The sequence below is a fragment of the Thermobia domestica genome, chromosome 12 (genome assembly GCF_964235325.1).
Source record: "Thermobia domestica chromosome 12, izTheDome1.hap1.1, whole genome shotgun sequence".
Lineage (NCBI taxonomy): Eukaryota > Metazoa > Arthropoda > Insecta > Zygentoma > Lepismatidae > Thermobia > Thermobia domestica.
In genome coordinates, this window is record NC_137465.1 from 141,607,126 (window position 1) to 141,630,421 (window position 23,296).

At 35.3% G+C, this 23,296-nt stretch overlaps 1 protein-coding gene across 3 annotated transcripts in view; it reads right to left on the reverse strand.

The window, feature by feature from the left end:
• Nup62 (nucleoporin 62) overlaps positions 1 to 23,296 on the reverse strand; it is a 70,188-nt gene that overhangs the window by 34,085 nt on the left and 12,807 nt on the right. For all 3 annotated transcript variants that reach the window (XM_081734184.1, XM_081734183.1, XM_081734182.1), the window contains exons 2-3: positions 13,820 to 14,348; positions 9,250 to 9,555 (exon numbers count right to left, since the gene is read on the reverse strand). In XM_081734184.1, coding sequence (XP_081590310.1) covers positions 9,250 to 9,555; positions 13,820 to 14,306 — 793 coding nt within the window. In that variant the 5' untranslated portion in view covers positions 14,307 to 14,348. The remainder of the gene's footprint in view (positions 1 to 9,249; positions 9,556 to 13,819; positions 14,349 to 23,296) is intronic.

Sequence of the window (23,296 nt, forward strand, 5' to 3'; positions counted from 1 at the left end):
ATCAGGGGTAAAAGTGGATCTGAAAAGGTAGGGGTACGGTAGCAAGCGGCATGACGTCACGCCGTCCCCCCGCCTATCCTTGCCCATTTTAATTTCTTAGAAACTGAGGGGCGTCGTACATATTTTTCCGAGGTCGGGGATGGTGTTCTTAGATCAACGATGCGTTCGTTAAAAAAAAATTCAAAAAATAAAAACACACTTGAAAATAAAAGCTCCATTGTTAAACTTGTATTTCAGATTTACGAATACAAAAGTATAAAATTGTACGAAAAACTGAATATTGCTCAAGTAAACATAATATTTGATGTCAAGAATGCTCATTTAACTTAGGTATGCTTTTAGACATCCAAAAAATAATAATTTGAGTTGCAATACTATGTTGAGATATTAAAATAATACTTGGGGTCCCCAGAAGACCCCAGCTTGGTAAACAACGTTGACAAGTTAGGCTTGGTACGTTAAGAGTCATCATTTAAGAGTCGTAAGAATGATTGTCCGTTCTCAGGAGTAACAAAATATCTGAAAAAATCTTCAAGGGATACTAAAATTGTAATCCATTCAGTAAATAAACTCTTTCGCTTTTTTTTTTTTTTTTTTTTTTTTTTTAAATGAACAATTATCCACATGTTCTCTTGCCTCTACTTGAGAGTCACGTAGTGATCCGAAACACAGTTTTGAAATGGATGGGGGTAAAAGAGCATATGTTTTAGTACATCTGCTAGTCAAGCTAATAAATATAGTAAGACAACAAAGACTAGAGAACATAGTAAGATCCAATAGCTATGATTCTAATTTTCCATGTTATCCCTTGACGCTATGGGCAGGCTAAATAAAATTTAGTAGTGATAGATTGAATATTTTGAACCATTAATGCGAACTCCCTGATATACAGAGGACGAAGATTTATGGTCAACCACGATTAGCCATGATTTGCAGTTACAGGGAAAATTTAAGAGATTGTTCAGCCCGGCTTCCAGGCATGGACGTCCGCAGGACTTTTTCAAGGAGGTAAAATACTGATTCCACGGGGGGGGGGGGGGGGGGACAAAAGACCGACACACAAACTCAGTCGCGAATACACAATACTATATTATTTAATATGAATATATTAAGTGTTATAACATTTAAGTAAGCAAATCAGTATGTCTTGACATGCACTTCCAAAAACCTTTCAAAACCCAGGGAGGCAACATCCCCTTGGCCCCTTTCCCGCTGCGGGCAGCCATGCTTCCTAGTGTTCTGTGTCTATATTTATATATGCTGCTTCAAAGATTCAGGAGAGAGAAAATGCATCTTGGTAATCTATCAGAAGTCCATGCCATTTCATTTTCAATCTCCCGCTCTTCGGTTTGTTTCTTAATTTGTTAGCTCGAGGTTTTCTATAAACTTTTTAGTCTGTTAGTTGGCAACATTTACACACTGCCGTCTGCGTTGTTTACAAGAGCTGCAAAGCTTCGTGAAAAAACGAGTACGTATGCTGCTCATGCAATACGTTAAGGTCTGCTAGATTGTATCCAATTTGATGACTACATCAGAAGTCAACACATTCATCCCTCAAAAACACAAACACTCAAACTTAGTCACTCACTACTAGGTACATTGTTCACAAAAACACCAAACCACTAAGCACTTCATAAGAATACAGATTTTTCAAAAACATAAACTCTTGTAAAATGTAAATCGAATGAGCAAATATAAATGAGCTACCGTAGAACAATAACAAAAGAATACCAAAACAACTGCAAGTGAACTAACAGATGCCTCACTAGCAGACAGCACAACGCGCTTCAACATTACGGTACTTAAGATATTTTAATTGGCTCATGCACTCAAGTTCTTTATTTGTTGACAGCAGGGTCGTTATTTAGGGAGGACAGGGATGGACAATTGATCCTGAGTTTTAAAAATACGTACAGGGTGTTTCAAAACAACACCGACAACATTTGGGAGGTGATTCCTGACGCCAAGATAATACAAAAAGTATAGATCAACCTGGGTGAACAAATGCTTCCTTTCGGAGTTATAGGCTGCCGAAAACAAGGAAAAATGAACTTTAAAGATCTATAGCTCCAAAATTATAGGACTTCCCGTAGTCGGGACAAGACTTCACTAGAAACTAATATGTGGGCTATCCAAAAATACATGTTGCAGAATCCTAAGGTACTCATGCAACAATTTTTATAGAGACAGTTTGGCTACGGGCATATAATTTGAGGTACTCACCAACTACCTCTATAAAAAATGTGGAAGTACCGCAGAATTGTGAAACATGTATTTTTCGATAGCGCACATATTAGTTCCTAAGTGAAGTCTTGACCTGACTACGGTAAGTCCCATACTCTTGGAGCTATGGACCTAATAAAGTTCATTTTTTCACGTTTTCGGCAGCCTATAACTCCGAAAGGAAGCATTTGTGCACCCAGGCTACTCTATACTTTTTATCTTATCTTGGTGTCAGGAATCACTTCCCAAACGTTGTCAGTGTTGTTTTGAAACACCCTATATATTTTAATCCATTGATTACTAATTTACTAATAAAAAATGTACAATTCTTATGTAGATGGGGGTCTTGTTCCCCAAGCAAAATCGCAAAAGACGTTCCTGGCTGACAGTATTTTTTTTTCGCGATAAATTCTCACAATCACCATGATTCATTGTTTCGGTTATTATTATTATTATTATTATTATTTTACTGCGATACGGGTGTCCACTACCGAATAAATTGATAAACAGGGTGGGAAAAAATCATGATTTTTTTTTCAAAAAAATCATTTTTGATCATTTTTTAAATTTAAATCAAATATTTCTCCTCGTATAATACAAGTCGCGAACTGAAGAAAAAACATTAGGAATTAGTATTAAATGTTAATTATGCCATTTAAGTGAAAGTATTGGGGTTGAATTTTGAATTAATTCCCAATCGTTAACCTATAACAATCCCAAACAATGTTTTTTTAACAATTTTAAATTATGGTTTATTTTTGGTAAATTATAGACTTTCAGTCAAGCATCATTCCTATTTATCCTAGGATCATGGTTCATACCTCCTTCTCTTCAGAATAGAACAGCCTTTAAAACGATAACATTCACAATTTCCCTATCATGTCCCTGAAGCGGAAAATTTTTAGAGAAGTCGGGATTTTTTCTGAAATTTTGATCCCCTCTGGGCTCCCCTATGTTAACGCACAGATCTCAAAATCAACTGGGAAATACTAAGGGTGTACTAAATGTGTGTACAAAATTTCAAGCTTCTATCTTGAATAGTAAGGGCGGGAAAAATTTTAACAATGAATTAAGAACATCCCCATAATACCCCAGATGACCCGGATGTAATATAAAAATTTCCTCAGACATCCCTATTTATCCTAGAATCATGATTTGTACATTATTCTCTTCAGAATAAAACAGAGTTTCAAACGGTACCATTCAGATGTCTCCATCGTGTAGGCTATCTGGGGCTGGAAAATCACGACAAAAGGGATTTTCTGTTAAGAAATATCCCATTTTTTAATTTTTACCTCTCTGTACGCCTCTGTTTAAAGGCAAAGATCTGAAACAAATCTGAAAAATACTAAGAGGTGCAGTGAATGAGTGTCCAAAATTTCAAACTTCTAGATACAAAAGTAACCCCGCGAAAAATAATATCCCCAAATACCCTAGATTCCCGTATAAAACAGGATCTCAGGTAACAGTTTCCTGAGACATCCCTATTTATCCTAAGGTCATGGTTCGTACATCATTCTCTTCAGAATAGAACAGCCTTTTAGATGGTACCATTCATATGTCTCCATCTTAGGCGGGAAAATCGAGAAGAAAGCTATTTTTTGTTAAAAATTTCCATTTTTTTTAACATTTTTGCCCCTCTGGACCCCCTATGTTTTCACGCAGAGATCTGAAATCATCTGAAAAATACTAAGGGTGAACTGAACGAGTGCGCAGAATTTGACTTCTGATTGCAAAATGTAGGCCCGCCAAAAATAATAAAAATAGGCACAACAGAAAATATCTTTTTTAAATTTATGACGTCATCACATCGTATGTCTTGACGTAGAGAGGCGTGAAAGCACATGTAACATGCTCTACAATGCCTTTAAGAAAACGAAGTAAAAAGCTTTATTGGTACCTTTTTAATCGAATAATGGAGATTTTATCCTGTCACCTAAAAATAGGTGATATAATTTAAAAGGTTAAGCGTTAAGGAAAAAGTACAGCAACGCTTATCAAAGTGACACTTTTTTTTCTACAAAAGTTACTGATATTTGGCAGGGGCATATTTTCAAGGAAATTGTAACTAGCTTGCGGTACGAAATACATAAATTTTGCCCAAAGTTATAAAATTTAAAAAAAAAAAAAATTCGAGAGTGGATAGGACACTTCTAAATACGCCCTATTATCTGGGAACAAATGTATAGACGCGCACACAAAAGAATATTCGTCTTAAATGTCGATGGTGACTTCCCCGTTGGAATAGTTAACGATTTACAATATAAACCCTATGTTATGAAGAGAAGAAAACAGGATTGCCCTGTTACCTGTTCAAAACGGGATTTTCCCTAATCATCCTCTGCATGACTCTTGTTTTCATACTATGCTGTACATACTGTACATTTGAGTCTCATTATATTATGATTATCATCTTCCATAATCGAAATAACAGAACAGAAACGGGACTTTACTTATTTTCACTTTAAATTATTTTGGAATTTGATTTAAATCAACGATTTTTATTTTTAAAAAAATCAAGTAATTTAAATCTTGATTTAAATCAATCCACCCTGTTGATAAATATCCGAATAAATTGATAAATATCAACAGTTTCAATACCCCAAACTACGGATGGGGGTGCTACAGGCCATCAAATGGGGTCTTAGTGAGTTTACCGCTTTTCAAGTGTGATTTGTCATTCATTCACGTAGCAAATATGTAAAAGTTAAATCAATAACTGTTCTTTTTGTAATTGCCCCGTTATAGGTGCGGTATAGTTGGTTTTGGCCAATTTCGACCATGGCGTAACCGTGATACAATTTTTGAAAAAAATATACGTTATTAGCGTTAAAGAAGCATCTAAAATCTATTTTTCATAATTGTGCAAGCAGACCATCATAGGTTTAAAAGGGGTTCAAAATACTGAATCGAATGTTTTGAGGGGAGAAATGTTGGGGGAGGGGAGCTGATAGAATGTTTCAGACGAAGCCCTTGCATACACCTATACATACATCCAAGATTGAACAAAATCGATCGAGCCATTCTTGAGAAATAAATTAATCCCATTTTTTCAATTTTGCTCCATTCTTTATGAACCAATGAGAGTTGAGGTTTGAAACGTAAGGGATTAATGTATCTTGGGGGTACCTACACACAACCCACTTGTCGTCTCAAGATTCATCTGGGACCATTTCACTATAGTTATCCACACATGCCCTTTAAACAATTTAATGGTTTAGAAAATACAGCAAATTGTCCAACGTAAAATGCACTTATTTCCTGCATCTTGGACTACTACGTAGCATGGTGTTTCCATGTCCTGCGCGTTACTGCAAATATAGAAATAATACCTCCACGTAAATCGTGGAATTATTGTTTAGAATTAACAAACTGTATATGAAAAATCGGAGAGTGAAAATCAGGAAAAATCAATATATATATATAAATTATTGAAAATATTAAATGAAAACGAAAACTCCGAGTTTTTCCACTTATTTTACAAATGGCTGCCTTGATAACATATAGCAACCATTATCTTGACAACACAGGAAGAAAGATGAATGTCTGTAGTTCAGATCTTCTTTCTTGTCTCAGATCCTAAGATTCTCTTGTAAATTTCATCTTATGAAAAAATGTGTTGATTTCGGTGCAAAGTCTCGAGCATATTATCAAAATCAAAAACATGAGAAAAAATTACCGATACATACCAAAAACGATGAAAAAATTCAACGAAACTCAGGAAAAAAAAACTAAAATTAGAAAAAATAAACAAAAGCTGAAAATTGGCAAATATGAAAAAAGAAATTTAAAAAAAAAAAAAAAAAGCAATTTAAAATTTCCATTATATGTTTCAGAACAAACTATAATATTATGTGTATTTCATTGGAATTGTGTCTGAGATACCAGAGAAAAATATGATATTTCATCAACTTTCGTCCCCTGGTTGTTATTAGTATCTTGTTGTCCACTGCTCCAAATTCAACAATCCCAACAAGCCTTAGATAAAAAGACCCGACTTGTCCAAGGTTTTCAAATATAGCTTTTAATCTTACAGTTCTTAAAACCTATTTGACGTTTAACAATACAGATTAATAGACTAATTTAAAAATGCAACATTCCAAGCATTAGAAGAAGAAGAAATCCAGAAGCACACTAAAACACTAAGTACATTGTAATCCATTGATATTTTGTCCCTTAACCTCCTCCATTTCCTCTTATAGTCAAGACTTACCTCACTCCATCTCTTTACACGTAATAACAGTACGTAACTTTTTCTTTTTTGTTAAAGTTTAAAACCATACATCGTATTGAAGAAAAGGGACACAAGTTAACATATAATAACGATTACACAGACACAAACCTAATTTTGCTGTAACAACTTAGATCCCTCTTTCAAGTTCCTTCACTGCCTTGGAAGGCAATTTCAATTCTTTTTCCTATTGCTTCACTTTTTTGCTATTGAATTTCATATGCCTTTTTCTCATCTCGCTACGCCTTATTTAAAACTTTGTTTTATCTTTTAGTTATCTATTCCTTCAATTTTATTTGTTGAAGTTTTAGGGTCCCTTTTCAGCATCGAGGCTACACGAGATGCTACATGCCCTAATGTATCTCAGGAAAAAAAATAGTCTCTTCTTCCTGGTTTTCTATCAGTGACTTTCGTTCACAAAGAGGAAGAATAAAAATCAACATATTCATTACCTCATGACAGAATCGTAATAAGCTCTATTAGTGTACAAATAATAACTGTCAAACAAACACTCTATGTGTTGACTTGCAATGCTTACGTGTAACACATGCATACCGTGATTTTTAACGATAAATCTAAATTGGTATACATGTTAAAAACTGCACAAAAAATGATTTTGTTAAATAAATAATTATATTCACCAGGAGAAACGATTTCCTTGATTCTCCAATTTGGTGAGAACCGTGCAGATGAGTTACCAGGAGGGGAATAAGAAATATATTCTTCTTGGGTGAATCTTTCGATTGGCTTGACTCAACTCGCCAATTTTCCTACCCTAAGCCAAACTTTTCATTTCTTTGTAGCTTGTAATAAGAATGGGGAAAGGGTATTTTAGAACACATACATCCTTTTAGAAGCAAGTCTGGCCAACGATGCTCTGCTCTGTAGTGCTCCTCACAATCAGGATCCCGGTCTACAAGGATGGTTTAGGTGTGCCTGCAATAACACTGGGTAACACCGAAAACCAGTGCATATCAGCAAAGTTTATTTCTAACTTATGAAAGACAAGGGGGGACGATTAGCGTCTTTTCTTAAGAACATGCAGCATAGATATTGCGATTTTTAAAACTAAATAAATATATTATTGTCACCGGCCTCCGAAGCTCATTTACGATTTTCAACCAAAACGGAAAAGCAGTGTTAATTTTTGAACTTAATTGACCAAGCCTCGTATATGAAAGAAGGTTCTCAGAACTGTTCTCTCACAAGTTTGGTATGCTTGCTTGTGTGTTCGTGTGCTTGACCCTTGTTTTAAGACCATATATGGTTAAAAAACAGGGAGACTGTCCACGTGATGTCTACATTCTTTGTGACTGTCCCTTGGATTTGGACCCTTCGGGAAACTTTCCTTCCACCCACGCCTTGCTGTATGTGAAAGCTAGTTCTTATTAGACAAACGAACTTATTGGCGCGCTTACACCTTTGGGAGCCGGATTTCTCGTGTCCATACTGTTCTAAGTGGCTTGCTAAGAGTGTATGAAGTGAACTCCCTTCCCTGGGTTCAGTATTTAAAGACGAGACATTAACTTGAAAATTGAACGTATATATTTGAATACTGAAATGGGCCTCTCTGCCTATCAACAGTGTTGTAATTAGTGGAATATCATACGTCGTGTATTGCATATTATTTTTCGTATACCATGATACTCGCCTACGCTATTATGTACTAAGTAACTGTGCGTCATTTGGAACCTGAAATCTGTTCCAAATGACGCTTAGGCTAAAGGAGACGGTGATGATGAGTAATGAATGAAATGGTGGAATGAAGAAAGTGGGAGGAAACGGGAGATCCCCGGGAAAACCCACGCACACGGTGTTTGTCCACCACAAAGTTCACTTGGCGGGGGCTGGGATCGAACCCGGGACCCCAAGCACCAGAGGTGAACGCTCTACCACTGAGCCACCGCGACCCCTCATTGGGAACCTATCCAAGTAATACTCCGGAGTTGTGATTGTGCAACTGTAAACGCATTAATGTGAACCAGTTTGGATCACCATTTGTGGAGCCTACTGTGGACCCCGGCATCTAATTGGGACTTGATACCAGGACCATGATCACCCTGAACGGATTGACCGGTCGAAGATTGTAGTGAGTATGACAACATGTTCCAAATTGCCACCAAGTCACCAAAGATCAAAATCGAACGGCCGTAAATATTAAAAGTAGGGATTTGTTTAGATGTATGTTCGATGCTATTCTTCATGTATCATAATTCATATTAACTGATATTACATGTGCTATACATTACAGACCGAATTTTTCATTTGTTCATAAGATTAATTTTCAGCTTGTTGTTCACATTTGATTGAAGTACATATATATATATATTTCTATGTCCGTTCATTTACATTTTTACGGTACTTATATTTTTATCCGCCGCCTTCCAGCTTCGGTTGTGATAGAATATATGTATTGGATAAATCGAGTTTCGTCGTGGCACAGCTGGGAAAACGAGGAAGAAAAAGAAAGACAAAAAAAAAAAAAAAAATGCGTAATGCATTTATGTTTGCAGAAAATTCTAACCATAACGAAAATCTCGATAACATTATAAAGCAAATAAGAAACAGCAACACCAATAACAGAGGATTGGATTTTACGCTTCAACAAATGAGAATTACAAAATAACGTAAGCGATAGGAAATACGAATTAAATAAGCAACGAAGCATTCAAGAAAGCCCATTCATATAGTGCTAATCCGTCACAAAGCTCAACCCGCGCTATCCTCTGTTACAAAGATTGAAGTTTCGTTATTGAGTTATCATCGGACCAAATGCAGTTTTATATTTCAATTACCTGATGGTGTCGCACTACTAGTAACAGCAGCAGCAGCTGGAGCAGAAGCAGCGGTAGAGGTAGTTACAGCACCCACCGCGGACGATGTACTTGTAGCTGTTTGACCAAAAGAGAACCCTCCCGTTGATCCGAAAGCCTGTCCAGTGGATCCCAAACTAGTACCACCACTAGCACCAAAAGAGAAACCAGTCGGTGGCGCCGATGTACTTGTAGTTGCTGCACCGAAAGTCAAACCTCCAGTCTGAGGTTTAGTTGCTGGAGCACCAAATGGTACTTTAGATTGTGCTCCTGCCCCAAAATTAAAACCTACAAGAATATATTTTGAAAAGAATGAAAATTATGGAACAAGTAATGAAAGTAGTAACAAAGTAAAAAATAATAAACACTATACAAAATAACAATTAATAAATAATAAAATGAAGCATTTAAAAAAAATACCAGAAATGATAGTAATATATACGAGTGGGGAAGACAGGTTGTTAAAGAAGATTAAGATCAAGGGGAGGTTCGTCGACAGGACAATAAAAGTGTCTTCTCATTTCTTTCTGAAGGAAAGAGAACAGTCTAAAATATGGGCCATGAGAACATAAACGTAAAATGTACACGTATATCCAATGTATTGCTGTGATGAGCCATGTGTTTTGGGACAGGTGAATGGGAAATGAGTGTTGTATGAATATATGGATTGTGAATGTGGATCATAAGAGGGGTTTTCTAAACACACAACGCTACATGGTAAACGCATTTAAGGGTGTAAATGAGGTTGGAAGAATCGAAGTTATCGAAGCGGGGGGAATATTTTTTTCTGTTGATAGAATGCTGAAAGGACGCACACATACAGATAAAATAAGTTTATATTTTGGCTTTTGGATTATTTCTACGGAGAAGTAACAGGATAGGTTTAATGTGATTAGTTCTCATAGTAAGGGTATGAAAGGAAGGAACTAGGTTATAACTAGAGACCGGATGTTTAGGCATTAAAAACCTGGAAAATAGGCAGGCAAATACAGACTTAAAATTTAAAAAATACGCAGTTAAATATGCACTAAAATGTAACTCGAAATAAAAAATACGTTCAAGTCACAGATAATGTTCGAAGAACCTGTTTGTTAATATATCTTCTTTCAATATATATATATATGAAACTTGACATATATTCCATGTAATTCCGTAAATACATTCTCTATAGCATTTTATCACTACACATAACAGTCCAAATTTTATACACTTTATCAGTACCCATAGCAGCCCAAAGTTTTATGGCATCTTATATTTCTCGGAAGAAGCAGAATCCTTTCTTGAAATACTAAATTATATATCCCCCCCCCCCATAAAGTCTTATTATAAGAAAATACATGGAACAGGCAACATTACGCACTAAAGGCAATTATTTAGGCAGGTATGGACGAAATAGGCAAAATAAAATTGGTTTAAATTGAAACTATAACCCTCCATATAAACTTTAAAACGTTAATTTTGATCATATTGTTGCTATATGAGATTGTTCTAATTCTGGGTTCTAGTTCGAGGGTCTATAGCGAGAGGTACAGTAATTAAATCCCATAAATCAAACTTAAAAAAAGAGTTTTCATACAGTTAATTTTGAATGTGAATTTATGTGTCTGTGAATGAATTGTCTCATGCACTTGGAAAGCCTAGCACAAACAGATTTCTCTGACACATACCTGGTAAACTTTGATGAGGATGAATCTTTCAATCCCACGCTCTATACCACTGCTTAGCTCCGATCCTGATATTGTACTTGTTGGTGGTGAATTATTACCTCGGAGATAAGAGTACTGATGACTAGTAGTCCTTTATTAGTCGTACAGTGGTTATGCCGAACATCCACTGTTTCTGCATGAACTCCCGGAACTTCTCTTTCTTGAAATTACCAAATATTTTATATCAGGATCTTTGCTGAGATTGATAATCTAAAAGCTCGTGGACATGACGTAAAGCCACGTGCAGTAATAAAGTATTCCGAGTCCGCGTTCCAGAAGTTCCAGAACAAATTTCGGTATTTAGAAAGAAAGAAGTATGTCTGTGCTAACTTTTGATAATGAATTCAATTATGTAAGGGAAGTTCTATAGCATTCTCTATAGCATTTTATCACTACACATAACAGTCAAATTTTATACACTTTATCAGTACACACAGCAGTCCAAAGTTTTGCAGCACTTTATCAGTACACACAGCAGCGCATAAGACAAATTCAGACATGACTGTATGACAGAATTTATATAGTGATCTATTTCTTCAGATACAATTGTTTACAAATGAACTTATTTCCGTATTTTCTTATTTTATAAACTAAAAATGAAAATCAAATTTAATTTGAATATAAAATCTATGTTTGGTACTACCACAATATCATTAGTATTAAAGAAAGGCATTTTGCCTAACATCCGGTCTTTAGTTATAACATCACTCAAATGCATAACAGACTGCCCAAAAATATAGAGGATATAAAATGAATCTCATTATTCATAAAAAGAAATTTAAAAAAAGAAAGAAAAAAACTTTTGGAATAACTGAATGAAGCATAACGTAGGTTATAAAAATTGAAAACTATCACACAGAGATACTGATGCAAAAATACGAAAAATCTTACAAATCAGAAATATACTTAACTCCCTTAATGTGAGATAAGAACAACCTTATTCTTATTCTTTACTTTTTATATCTTCAATAGCTGTCAATATATCGTATGTGAACTTTGGATTAACCAATTTCCTTTCTAAAGTAAACAAACAAAAAAAGTATCGGACGTCTGGACGAGACCGATTTCCCTCAAATATACAATGTACGAAATTTTGATATCTAACTTCCGTTGGATAGTTTCATTTCCTCTTCTTTCTTTCTTTTGGTTTGTTAAAAAAAAATAAATAAAAAAAAAACAATCCTTTATAGATGTTATTTCATTACAGCAATTTTCCACTCACTCATGGTCTCAGCTCATGGACGAATTCCTAAATACACAATCCACACACAAAACCAAGCAAACAATTTTTAACCCAAAAAGTTCAATTTGTGTTAACCATGAATAACTTTTTATTCGAATTTAATTATTACCTACAAATCAAGGATACCGCCATGGGCACTTGTATATGTGTATATTCCCCTCTCCCATTCTCTCTCTTATCCCACCCTAATCATGGAACGCCTGCAACAACAAATACTCAGCTCATCTGCATTACAACTTCAACTTTTCGTCTGGTTTCGATTCATTGATCATATTCACTTAATACGTACGCACGTTCAACCTATGCTGGATATACTTCTACAGTCCCTAAAGGAATGTTCCGTTATATCAACCATCCTTGATGTGAATCTCAAACTTAAGAACGGACTAACGTACTAATGAACATTTTTTTTTTTTATTTCAAGATCTCCCTTACTATATCAAATGTTCCCTAATTCTCTACCCTTTTCCTGGTCATTCAAGGAATACACATTTGATCCACCATTTTGTTCCTCAACAACTAACTCAACAGGGGCGGATCCAGAACGGATTTCTGGGGGAGAGGCGGCGGGTTGTGATACTGCTACTTAGAGCTACTTTTAAGAGCTCCAAACTCTGAGATTGATTTTATTTATATATATATACGTAAAACAAGAAAGTTTCCTGTTCTGGGGAGGGGGGGGGAGATTGCCCCTTTCCTGGATCCGCCACTGTCATTCAAGAGCACTTCCTCAACATTTTCCAACCAGATATATATATATATATATATATATATATATATATATATATATATATATATTCAATTTTATCTGCGCAATTTTTGCGTGATTTTTATTTATTATTGTTATTTTTTTTTTTTTAATTTTACTTTTAACGTAAAATTCTAAGTTTGGAATTCCCTCATAAAACACCATTTCAGTTATAATTTTCTACACAAACGTATGAATTTTGCTTATCCCGTACTCACCACCTCATCGATGACTTGAAATACACGAAAGTAAACGAGAAATATGCTATAAAAGCAATAATAATCACTATCCCAGGAAGTTGAATTTAAGTTTATATATTTACAATTTAACAATTGGATTTTATTTTTATAGCTGAACACTAAAAAATAATGGAAATGATAGAAATACAAATAAAATATTAAAAAAAGTGACGGAGTATTAGAGAAAATAAATTCATTTAATGTACTTCACTCTATGTCTATTGTATTGTATTCATATATATTGTACGGCTGGAAGTTCTAGCACTGGGTCACCATCGAGCAAAAGTGCTATTATAAATTACTTAAATAGATAAAATTCTCCAGCAGAAAAAAGTAATACAGAACTTACAGACGGAGACTTAATTACAGTATTCATAGCTACGATCTGTCATCATACAATACAATTCCGGTTATCACTCCCTTTAGAAACTCATGAATCTTATCTGTCCGATACTTGATACATCTCCATCTAATCTTTCAGGACAGCCTGTATATATGTCATATGTTTTCTCTTGTATACTGATGTTAAAACCTTATTTAAAAGAAAAATTAGCAGTCAAATGAAACTAAGTCACAATACCAAATATATGAAAGACAAAGGAGAAAAAAGACAAACCTGCTGAAGAAGAAGCAACAGGTGTCCCAAAACTTATACTGCCTGTCGTAGCTGCAGATGACGACGGAGTGCCAAAAGTTATACCAGTGGCTGTTGAAGCAGGATTCCCAAAACTTAATCCAGTTGAAGGTGCTGAAGATGCTGGTGTACCAAATGTCAATCCCCCTGTCGGTGCAGATGTTGCGGGGGTTCCAAACGCCATACCACTGCCTATGCCTGTGGAACTAGTTCCAGTGCCACCAAACGTAAATCCCCCACCACTTGTTCCACCGGTTCCAGCGCCGCCTCCACCAAATGTAAATCCTCCAGTTGATGCAGTTCCACCAGAGGAACCAAAGAGAGAACCAAACGTAGGTGTTGCTGTGGTGGTCGTTCCTGCGGTACCAAATATGTTTGAACCAGATTGACCAAACACGGGCTGAGATGCTGTTGTGGTGGAAACACTGCCGCTCCCAAAAGTGGGTTGCTGACCGCCGCTGCCTAACATTATTCTGTGTATATGTTTCTAATATAAGATGAAGATGTGAAACTGAAAGATAATATAGGAACAAATAATGAATACATTTATGTTTTGTGCATTAAATAACATGTGTTGTACAATATTCAAGACGAAAAAAAAAAAAATGTCAATGTATAGCAAATCATAGATCGAACAGTGGCTGCACGCTGGTTAGATTCAGTATCCTTTTTTTTTTTTTTTTCATATTTCCCCATTGGGCATGGCTACCCACTACGTTTGACATGACAAGTACTGTAATTGCTATTTTACTTTTACCATCATATAATTTAGTGTCAGACCATTATTGTTTCTAATTCGGTTATTTCCAAGACATTTTCTGGTTGTAGCTTTTGACCTTGAATGATCCTAACCAAATTTAGCTCGCCATCGAAATCGGTTAAGCCTTTCATTACAAAGAAAAGTTCACAGATGGATGATGATTCGCCACGGGAGAAACCGACAGTAAATAGGATGTTTTCATGATTTCAAAGCAAGGATATATGACTGCATGTTCAACCACCTTGAATATTTGAATACTATTATGATAAGACTAGAATGAATATATATATATTAGGGTGGAGTGAAAAGAGGGCCCAATTTTTTTTTTCGAAATTCGATTTCGGATAGGGGGCAAAAATTGCATCATATCGTGGTACTTTACCATGGAAAATTTCAATTCTCTAAAATAATTTTTAGCCGGAGCGCAATGGTCCTTAAGTTTGATAGATTTTGTATATAAGTGAAAAGAGGCCATTTTTTTATTTATCTAAATTCGAATTTGGATATAAGGCAAAAGTTGCATCATATCGTAATACTTCTCCATAGGAAATTTCAATTCTCTAAAATATTTTTTTAGTTTGGGCGCAATGGGCCTTAAGTTTCATAGGTTTTGTAAACAATTACATATTTATTGTGTATTTGTGTAATTATTAGGGAGTTCTTCGCTTGAGGGTTTTAAGATTCGTTGTCGTGTCCAGATGGATTTCTAAAGCTATCGAAGTTCATATTTTATATTACAGGCTACGTCAACTCAGAATTCACCATTAAGAGGTGAGCACCATCGGGTTCGATCCCATCCCCCACCTACATTAGATTGAATGTTTCATAAGTTTCATTCACGTCTTCGTGCAAAATACTGCGACTTTGTCTCGAAAGTAGGCATCTATTTTCTCGAGTCAATTTTGGAACGAATAAAGAAATCGCTCTCTCGTGTCCCACATACTGAAAGAAGCTTCACTAATTATTTTTATTAATCTTTCCACTGCTTGCGTATAACATAGGAACTCAGGGATATCAACACTTGTATTTTCTGAAGAGCAAATTTCTCGCAATTTGTCATCTGTCACATAAGTCAATATTGGCGGTTCTATTATGTTACACTCATTCCGGTTTATCATTTCTATATAATTAATAGCCTCGAAGTTTAATACTAGCACTTCGAAGAAACGAATTTCAGAAGGTTTACACTTTTTCTGGATTGGAAATTTTATTGACGGCAAGAATTCGTTTAGTGATCCGTAGTCACCAATCATGACAATGAGAGTATTCTAAGGATTCGCATAAAATGCATTTCTGGGAATTGCTTTATTGACAGAAGTCTTGTATGGTTCTTGCAAACATCGCGGAAGTCTTATGGTCAAGAACAAACGTTTAACTCCGTATTTGACAAGAGGTTTCAGTTTGATGTTGAAGCACACTGGTGCATACACTTTTACCACGAACTTTGCGACAATTTTAAACTCCTCTAAAGGATTTGGCATTGATATATATAGACGCAAAAGTCTGTAAGCCAATGTTAACCAGCAAGCATGCGCAAGTTTCCGAGGTTTCTTATCTGCTAGGCTTTTATTACAGTCTCTTCTTATGAGAGATTGGCATATTTCATACAACTACCTTTGATCATAAATGAGATCACGTATATTTAAAAATGTAAGAAGTTCTGAAGAAATCTCTTCGAAGCCGCACACTGGATTTGTTTCACAGTTCACAAATGATCTATCAATAGGACCAGATAAAGTGTACGGACCAGTACTTACACCATCGATTTCTTTTAGTAAATGACGAAGTGGTAGTTCAATGACATTCGATAACCATATGCACCACTGCAAGGGCCTTCCTAAATGGTTTTCGAGCACTCTAATCACTCCTCGTTTCAACCCAACATTAGTATTAGTGCCGATAACTACCTCATTTTATAGGTCCACATTATTTTCTTGTAATTCGCGGCAGATGGAACTAGCAATATTCTTTGCTGATCCTGATCCGGTCAAAGAGGCATAGCCGAGAAATTTATTACTCACTTCTTCAAGGATACAATAATGTTCTTCCATCTTCATATCTCTGTGACTTCCGGACATCACGGGTGTTTGGTCTTTCTTCCAATCGAAATAGATAGCACGAGGTTTCACTTTATTAACCGTCCCTTTAGTTCTTACGCTTTTACGATTTCTCGCAACCTCTCTTTGAATTTTACTTCTATCAATTATGTTTTGCGGATGCTCTGGACTCACAATATTAAAATCTTCCGAAACTGCAGTAGCAGTTGCTGCAATTTTTCTCCTAGTCACGCCGGTTTCCTCCTTCACTTTTGTTAATTTTGGGAGAAATTTTCTCATTTGCGTGCATCCAATCTGTGATTGCTTTCTTGTCTTCTTCAAAGGACACTTCCAACTAAGATCAGGATCCTCTCCAGCCTCAGTGTGTTCTTTATTGCCTTCCTTTCTTGTTTCTGAAGATGACGAGGAGTCTGAAGATTCGATAATGTAACTGCTACTAAGTTGGTTGAAAGCTTCACCGAAAGGTCGCTTTTTGGCTTTCCTTTTTTCTCTTTTCTTCAATTTCTTTGTCCAAGTAACATCAGTAATACCGATTATCATTTTTTACTCACCACTGAGACGCAACTAGGCTAGTTTTTGCCCCAGGGAAAGAACTCGTCTTAACGCTCCCTGACCTCCCAAACCAAAACGCTCCCCGACTACACCTGAATTGCCATCACACAGTAATTCACCTATTCCATTTTTTCTTCAAGTAGTAAAGCTTGATTTTAAAATTGCAGTACATAATTTAACTTTTAGTACATGATAAAACACCAAACTAATTAGCAATTGATTGCCAAATAATCTGAGATTAGCATGTTTGAGATATTCTTATAGCCTTATCATAATAACTGCAATTCACAATGTTTTTGGAATTATATCGGGATGTGTGTATGTGTAGAATGAATCAACAGTCTGTTGATTTAGAATAGAGTATTTAATTATAACAGTCAAACTGTTGTCTCAGGAATTATACTCGGACATTTTATATCTCTTAAATCGAGAAGTTAAATGAAAATACAAAAAGCTGAAACTAAAATTTAACTTTGTGGGCTGTTTTGGCTGCAAAGATTTCTTACAATGTTCTCAAAAGATAGCTTTGAATGTAATTTATGCTTTATGGATATGATCCAAAGGTTAGTGAGTCGTCGTTGTCCTGTTAAGTTTCTGAGATATTTTTTTATAATTTTTAGTTTGTTAAAACTCCTTTTCTTGCCTTATAGTGAAAATAAATATTTGCGCCCTCAATTCGGCGCCCGGGGCACAAGCTCGTTTGCCCCGCTAGGTTACATCACTGTTACCACCCACCAAGGTACTATACTAGTGACAATACTGCCAAGTTCATTATAGGATATCAGAAGAAGAATGTTATTAAATAGCAAAAAGCTTCTATATGATCACTTTTCGTCTTATTATTCCCAAATTTCAGGGCCATTGCGCTCCGACTAAAAAGAATTTTAGAAAATTAAAAATTCTTGTTGTTATCTACTGATACAGGATGATTCTCTTCCCCTCTATTTACAATACAAATTACAATCTACTTTCAGCAAAGATTTGCCAAATAGTTACATAGTAAATGGAAACTGATTTGCAAAATCTCAAATTTAAGTCCCCTTGCGCCCCAGCTAAAAATTGTTTTAGAGGATTGAAATTTTCTATGGTAAAGTACTACGATATGATGCAACTTTTACCCCCTATTCAAAATCCAATTTCGAAAAAACAATTTTTCGCTCCACCCTAATATCTCTCTCTCTCTATAATGTACAGATCCTATTAGTTTAATGGAAATACCTGGAGTTGGAACACGCCAGATCTCTGGATTGACAACGGTCAGGCTGCTACCGCAGCGCCGGGCTTTTGGTAGTGTACTTGGGCCAGAATTGTAGTTTTCCGTTAAAAAATTAACGATTAAATTAATTAATTAAAATTTTCATTATTTTTTAATTTAATCAAATAAATTTCCCAGGAGTTAATTTTTTTGAAACTATGTGAAATGGATATTTTCAATCATTTTTTGGTGACATTTCAAATACTTCATGATTTTTTTCCCTCCTATACTGCAGGTCATTTACCCAAAGTGGACACAGTGACTTAAATGGGTTTTGAAATCTGAGTTAATATCTTCTTTATAGGCTGGCAAATGATGGATGCATTAAAATATCAAATAATACTTTTGACAAAGGGGATACTTTCAAATATCTAGGATCAATATTAACAGATGAAAACCATATTCACGAAAAAATTAAATGTCGAATAAAAGCAGGGAATTCGTGTTATTATTCAGTTCAAAATCTCTTGTCGTCGCGAATTCTATCGAGGAATTTGAACATAAAACGATAATCATGCCTGTTGTTCTGTATGGTTGCGAAACATGGTCGCGAACTCTGAGAGAAGAACGTAGACTGGAAGTATTTGAGAACAAGATTCTGAGACGAATATTTGGACCCAAGAGGAACGGGAATGAGGAATGGCGGAAACTTCATGACGTGGAACTGCATAATTCATACGGTTTATCAAACATTGTTAGAGTCATCAAATCTAGGAGGCTAAGGTGGGCAAGTCATGTAGCCAGAATGAAAGAAAGTCTTCGGAGTCTTAACTGGAAGACCAATCGGAAAACGACCATGACCATTGGGAAGACCCAGGCGCAAATGCGAGGACAATATTAAGATGGATCTCGCAGAAACAGGAACACAAAATAGAAATTGGATCCAGTTGGCTAAGGATAGAAGTGAGTGGAGAACTTTTGTGAACGTGGTATTGAGCCTCCGGGTTCCATAGGCCACAGAGTTAGTTCGTTTTAGTTCGTTAATAGTATCCATTTGACAGACCGCGGATTCCGTGGTTTAACCGATATTTGAAAAAAAAAAAAAAAAAAAAAAGGTTACTTGAGATTTGTTCCCTCCCCATTGGTGTTTGTTTCTTTGCAGTGTGTCACTTATTTTTGAAAATATTATTTATTTACAATCTCATACGGTTACCTCCAGTTAAAGAGCAGCGAGACATGGGTGGGCGATGAAGTTACTTGGATGTAGATAATGTTACTGATTAGAATTTAAAATTATTTTGCAATTGTCATGTAAATTCCTTAATATTATTCTTATTTTATATTAAGTAATACTTTTTCTTTCACTTCACAAAATGAGGCACAAAAGGATAAATACAGTCAATGGACTTTGTAAGTTTACCTATTCTTTGAAGTTAGCGCAATAAATCACTGTTATTTGCACAATAATATATATATACTAAAAACTCAAAAGTAACATCCGCTGAGAATTAAGCACTGAATTCTTCATTTGAAGAGAAAGAAAAAAAGTTCTTGAAATTGCAATATTGCGCCGTTTATTATTATTATTATACGTTGTTAGATTTACAGAAATACAAAAAATTACATTCCGTCCTTTCTTTTGATTTACATATGAAATTTCCAATATAACAGTAATGAGGAATGAGGGTTTCCTCATTATAAAATGTTGTTGTACTACTTAGCCACGTGTCTATTCATCTTACACAATGATGTTACATCTTGCTTCTATTTCTTCTGACCACCAATTGTCTGCATTGTTAAAATTGTGAACAAAAATCTACAGCCAAAATTTTACTAATTTCTCACTTGCATACATCACAATCAAAATAAATAAATAACAAAATAAAAAGCTTCATTAAAGTCCCACTATTATGCTCCAAGGCTAAGGGAGACGGTGATCATTGATTATGATGATAATGAAGGAGATGATGGAATGAAGAACGAAACAAGAAAATACGAGAAAACCCATGCACACGAAGTTTGTCCGCCAGAAAGCGCACTTAGCGGACCCCATGACTCAAGACGAGAAGTGGGCCCCGCAGAGGGAAAACTCGTAAAATTATGTAGAGCTCTCAAGGATTACTGAGGTATTTGCAATTCTTGCTTCATTCCTATGATATAATGAATTTTGTATGCGTAAGCTTTCTAAAGGTTCTGTCTTTTCTCCGGCCACACTTTTTATTTCTTTTATTGTTTATTTATCATCCCAGTTCATTAACCGTTCTCTTTTAGTCTTAACAGCATGACGGGTAACAATAAAACTACAACTTTATTTCCTCTTTTTCAATAAATGCTGAATAGAATGCTAATACAATGTATTTGCAGTTGGCAATAGTGGAAGTAATATCTACTGCTCTTATTCCCGCCACTAAGATACCGTGGGAGAGACTTGCCTGATCTCAACAGTCCGCGCGCAAAGGTAGATTTGTAACTCATTGGTCTACAGTTAGCATATATAACGATACCTTTCCTTATTCTAGGTGTGCCTATATGTAATTCACTATGCTAGCGAGCAACTACATTGCATAAATTTTGCTCGAATCCCTCTTTTATAAATTCTCAGCTATATTTAAATGAAGTACAAACACATCCACTCAATCTCCAGGGCTCATAGTGGTCTGGTCTCCTGTAAATAGTTGAAAAGTGACCAAAAACTCATCATGCCCCTTTTTCCTTTGTCAATTTCTCCATCACCTCTCTCTACAACGATAATGTGTATTTGTATGTTCTTTTCAGTATTTTTTCCTATTAAGATAAAAGTGCTGTTTAAAAGGACACAAGCTGCTGAAAAGAAGAAGAAAATATATATAGAACTAATTTTAATAGTTGTTATTGCATCGACATATTGGTTGCTATGACTACCTGTTTATGTTGCTGATACAGAAACTAAGAAATAATATAACGTAAGACCATCTTGTATGAATTTGATGTTCATCATTTTAATATGTCATATTTGGTATGCACAATATATATATTCTAAAGTGTATGATCGTGGTGTGTGACTTATTTTAATCTTATGAACTTTATAAATACTAACTATTTAATATTTGGAACCGGGGAATGTAACGAAGAATAACGTTACATATAGATGGTGTCGAAACGGGATCTAAGAGATTAGTTGGAAGTTTCAGTAAACTGTGTCATATATTCGACCACGGATTATATGTTATTACGAAATAAAAGGAAAATATACAGAAATATTAAAATGAATATTCATAGGAATGAAGATACTAGTACTGGAGTTGAAGATACTAATTTACCAGTAACTGAGACATCAACGAGTGTGTGTGACCTTATACAGCAACTAGGACAGCATATGGATTCCAAATGGGAACAAGTAACGCAACATTTAAATACTAATAAAGAGCAGGTAGATGTTATGATGGTACAAATGAATACCAAAATGGAACAAGTAACACAAAAACTTGATACCAAAATGGAAAGAATAGAACAAATTATCAACAGTTTTGCGGTTGTGAGAAGTACAGTTGAAGTGGTAGAAATGCAAGTTCATGACCATACAAACCAGATTAGGAGATTGCAAGAAGAAATACAGTCTATCAAGGAGAAGCTTAGTACAGCAAATTGTAATCCCGATCCCGTCGTCAACGTAGCTTATGTGGAACGTAAGATAGCTGAATCCAGACCATGTGAAGAGGATAGTTATCCATCTGAATGCTATTCCGAAAGGGATGACATTGCTTTTAATGCCGAGAATGAAGAGAGAAGACCGCATCGGAGGAACAATGCATACGTAAAATCTAGATGTCTAAGATGTTTTAATAATAATACCTTTAAAATTTAGCGAAATAAAATCCCTGACTATATATCAGCAAGTACATTCTTACAAAAATTTGAAGAGGAATGTGAACTAATGGTGTAGATAAATCTAAGTTTCTCAAAATTCTGCCACATATTTTGTTACTGTCTTGCTCGGTATGGTTCAAAGCTATCAGAGGTAGTCTACATAACTATTCAAATTTTAAAAATGCTCTGATAGCAAATTACGAGAATGATTTTATGTTGGCAAACCGTGATGCTCAGGTTAGGAGCAGGCGTTATGATCCTAAGGTAGATAAAAGTCTCACAGATTTTGCGATTGCGTATAACGATTTGAAACTGATCAATCCATATCAGCAGGAATCACGCGTCATTGCATCGATACGAATATTGTTACCTTTTAGGTTGCAACAAATACTGATCTCTTCCCAGTGTATTAATTTCAATCATCTAATTATGATAGTTCAAAATTTTGAAAGCCAGTCTATGTTGCAAGGTAATACTAACAGAAATTAAGCTAATCATATTCCTGTTCGAAATATCAATGTTAAGGAAGATTGTAATCCTAATGCAAGAGGTAATTTTGGATTTTATCGTAATGGTATTACGACCGAATCTAATTTTAGAAGAAACAGAAATAATAATCGTACATCTTTTAGAAATAATGTAAACCGATCTAATTTCCCACGTACTACCAGATTTCGTAGTAATTACACAGGTGGCAGAAATTTCCAGAGTAGGAATCAAAGAACTGGTGAAGTAAATAGTACACAGGACTTTACTCAAGATTATGCCATCCAATGTAACCTAATCGAATCTTTTGGTAATATCACTTGACGAGCTGAAGTTATGGCGTCCGTCAAAACATACTAAAGGTAAATGGATGCAACTAGTTAAAACGTTAGTTCCTACAGAAGTTTTATCTAAGATCAATATAGATAATGTCGAGTTTTCAGATTGACTCTTAGTGTAATAACTTCTTCATTGTATGATTGTTTTATTTGATATCAATTAGTTCTTATTTTGTTTCGCTTTGAATATTGTTATGACTTTCTTGTAATTCGAATTTCGTAATT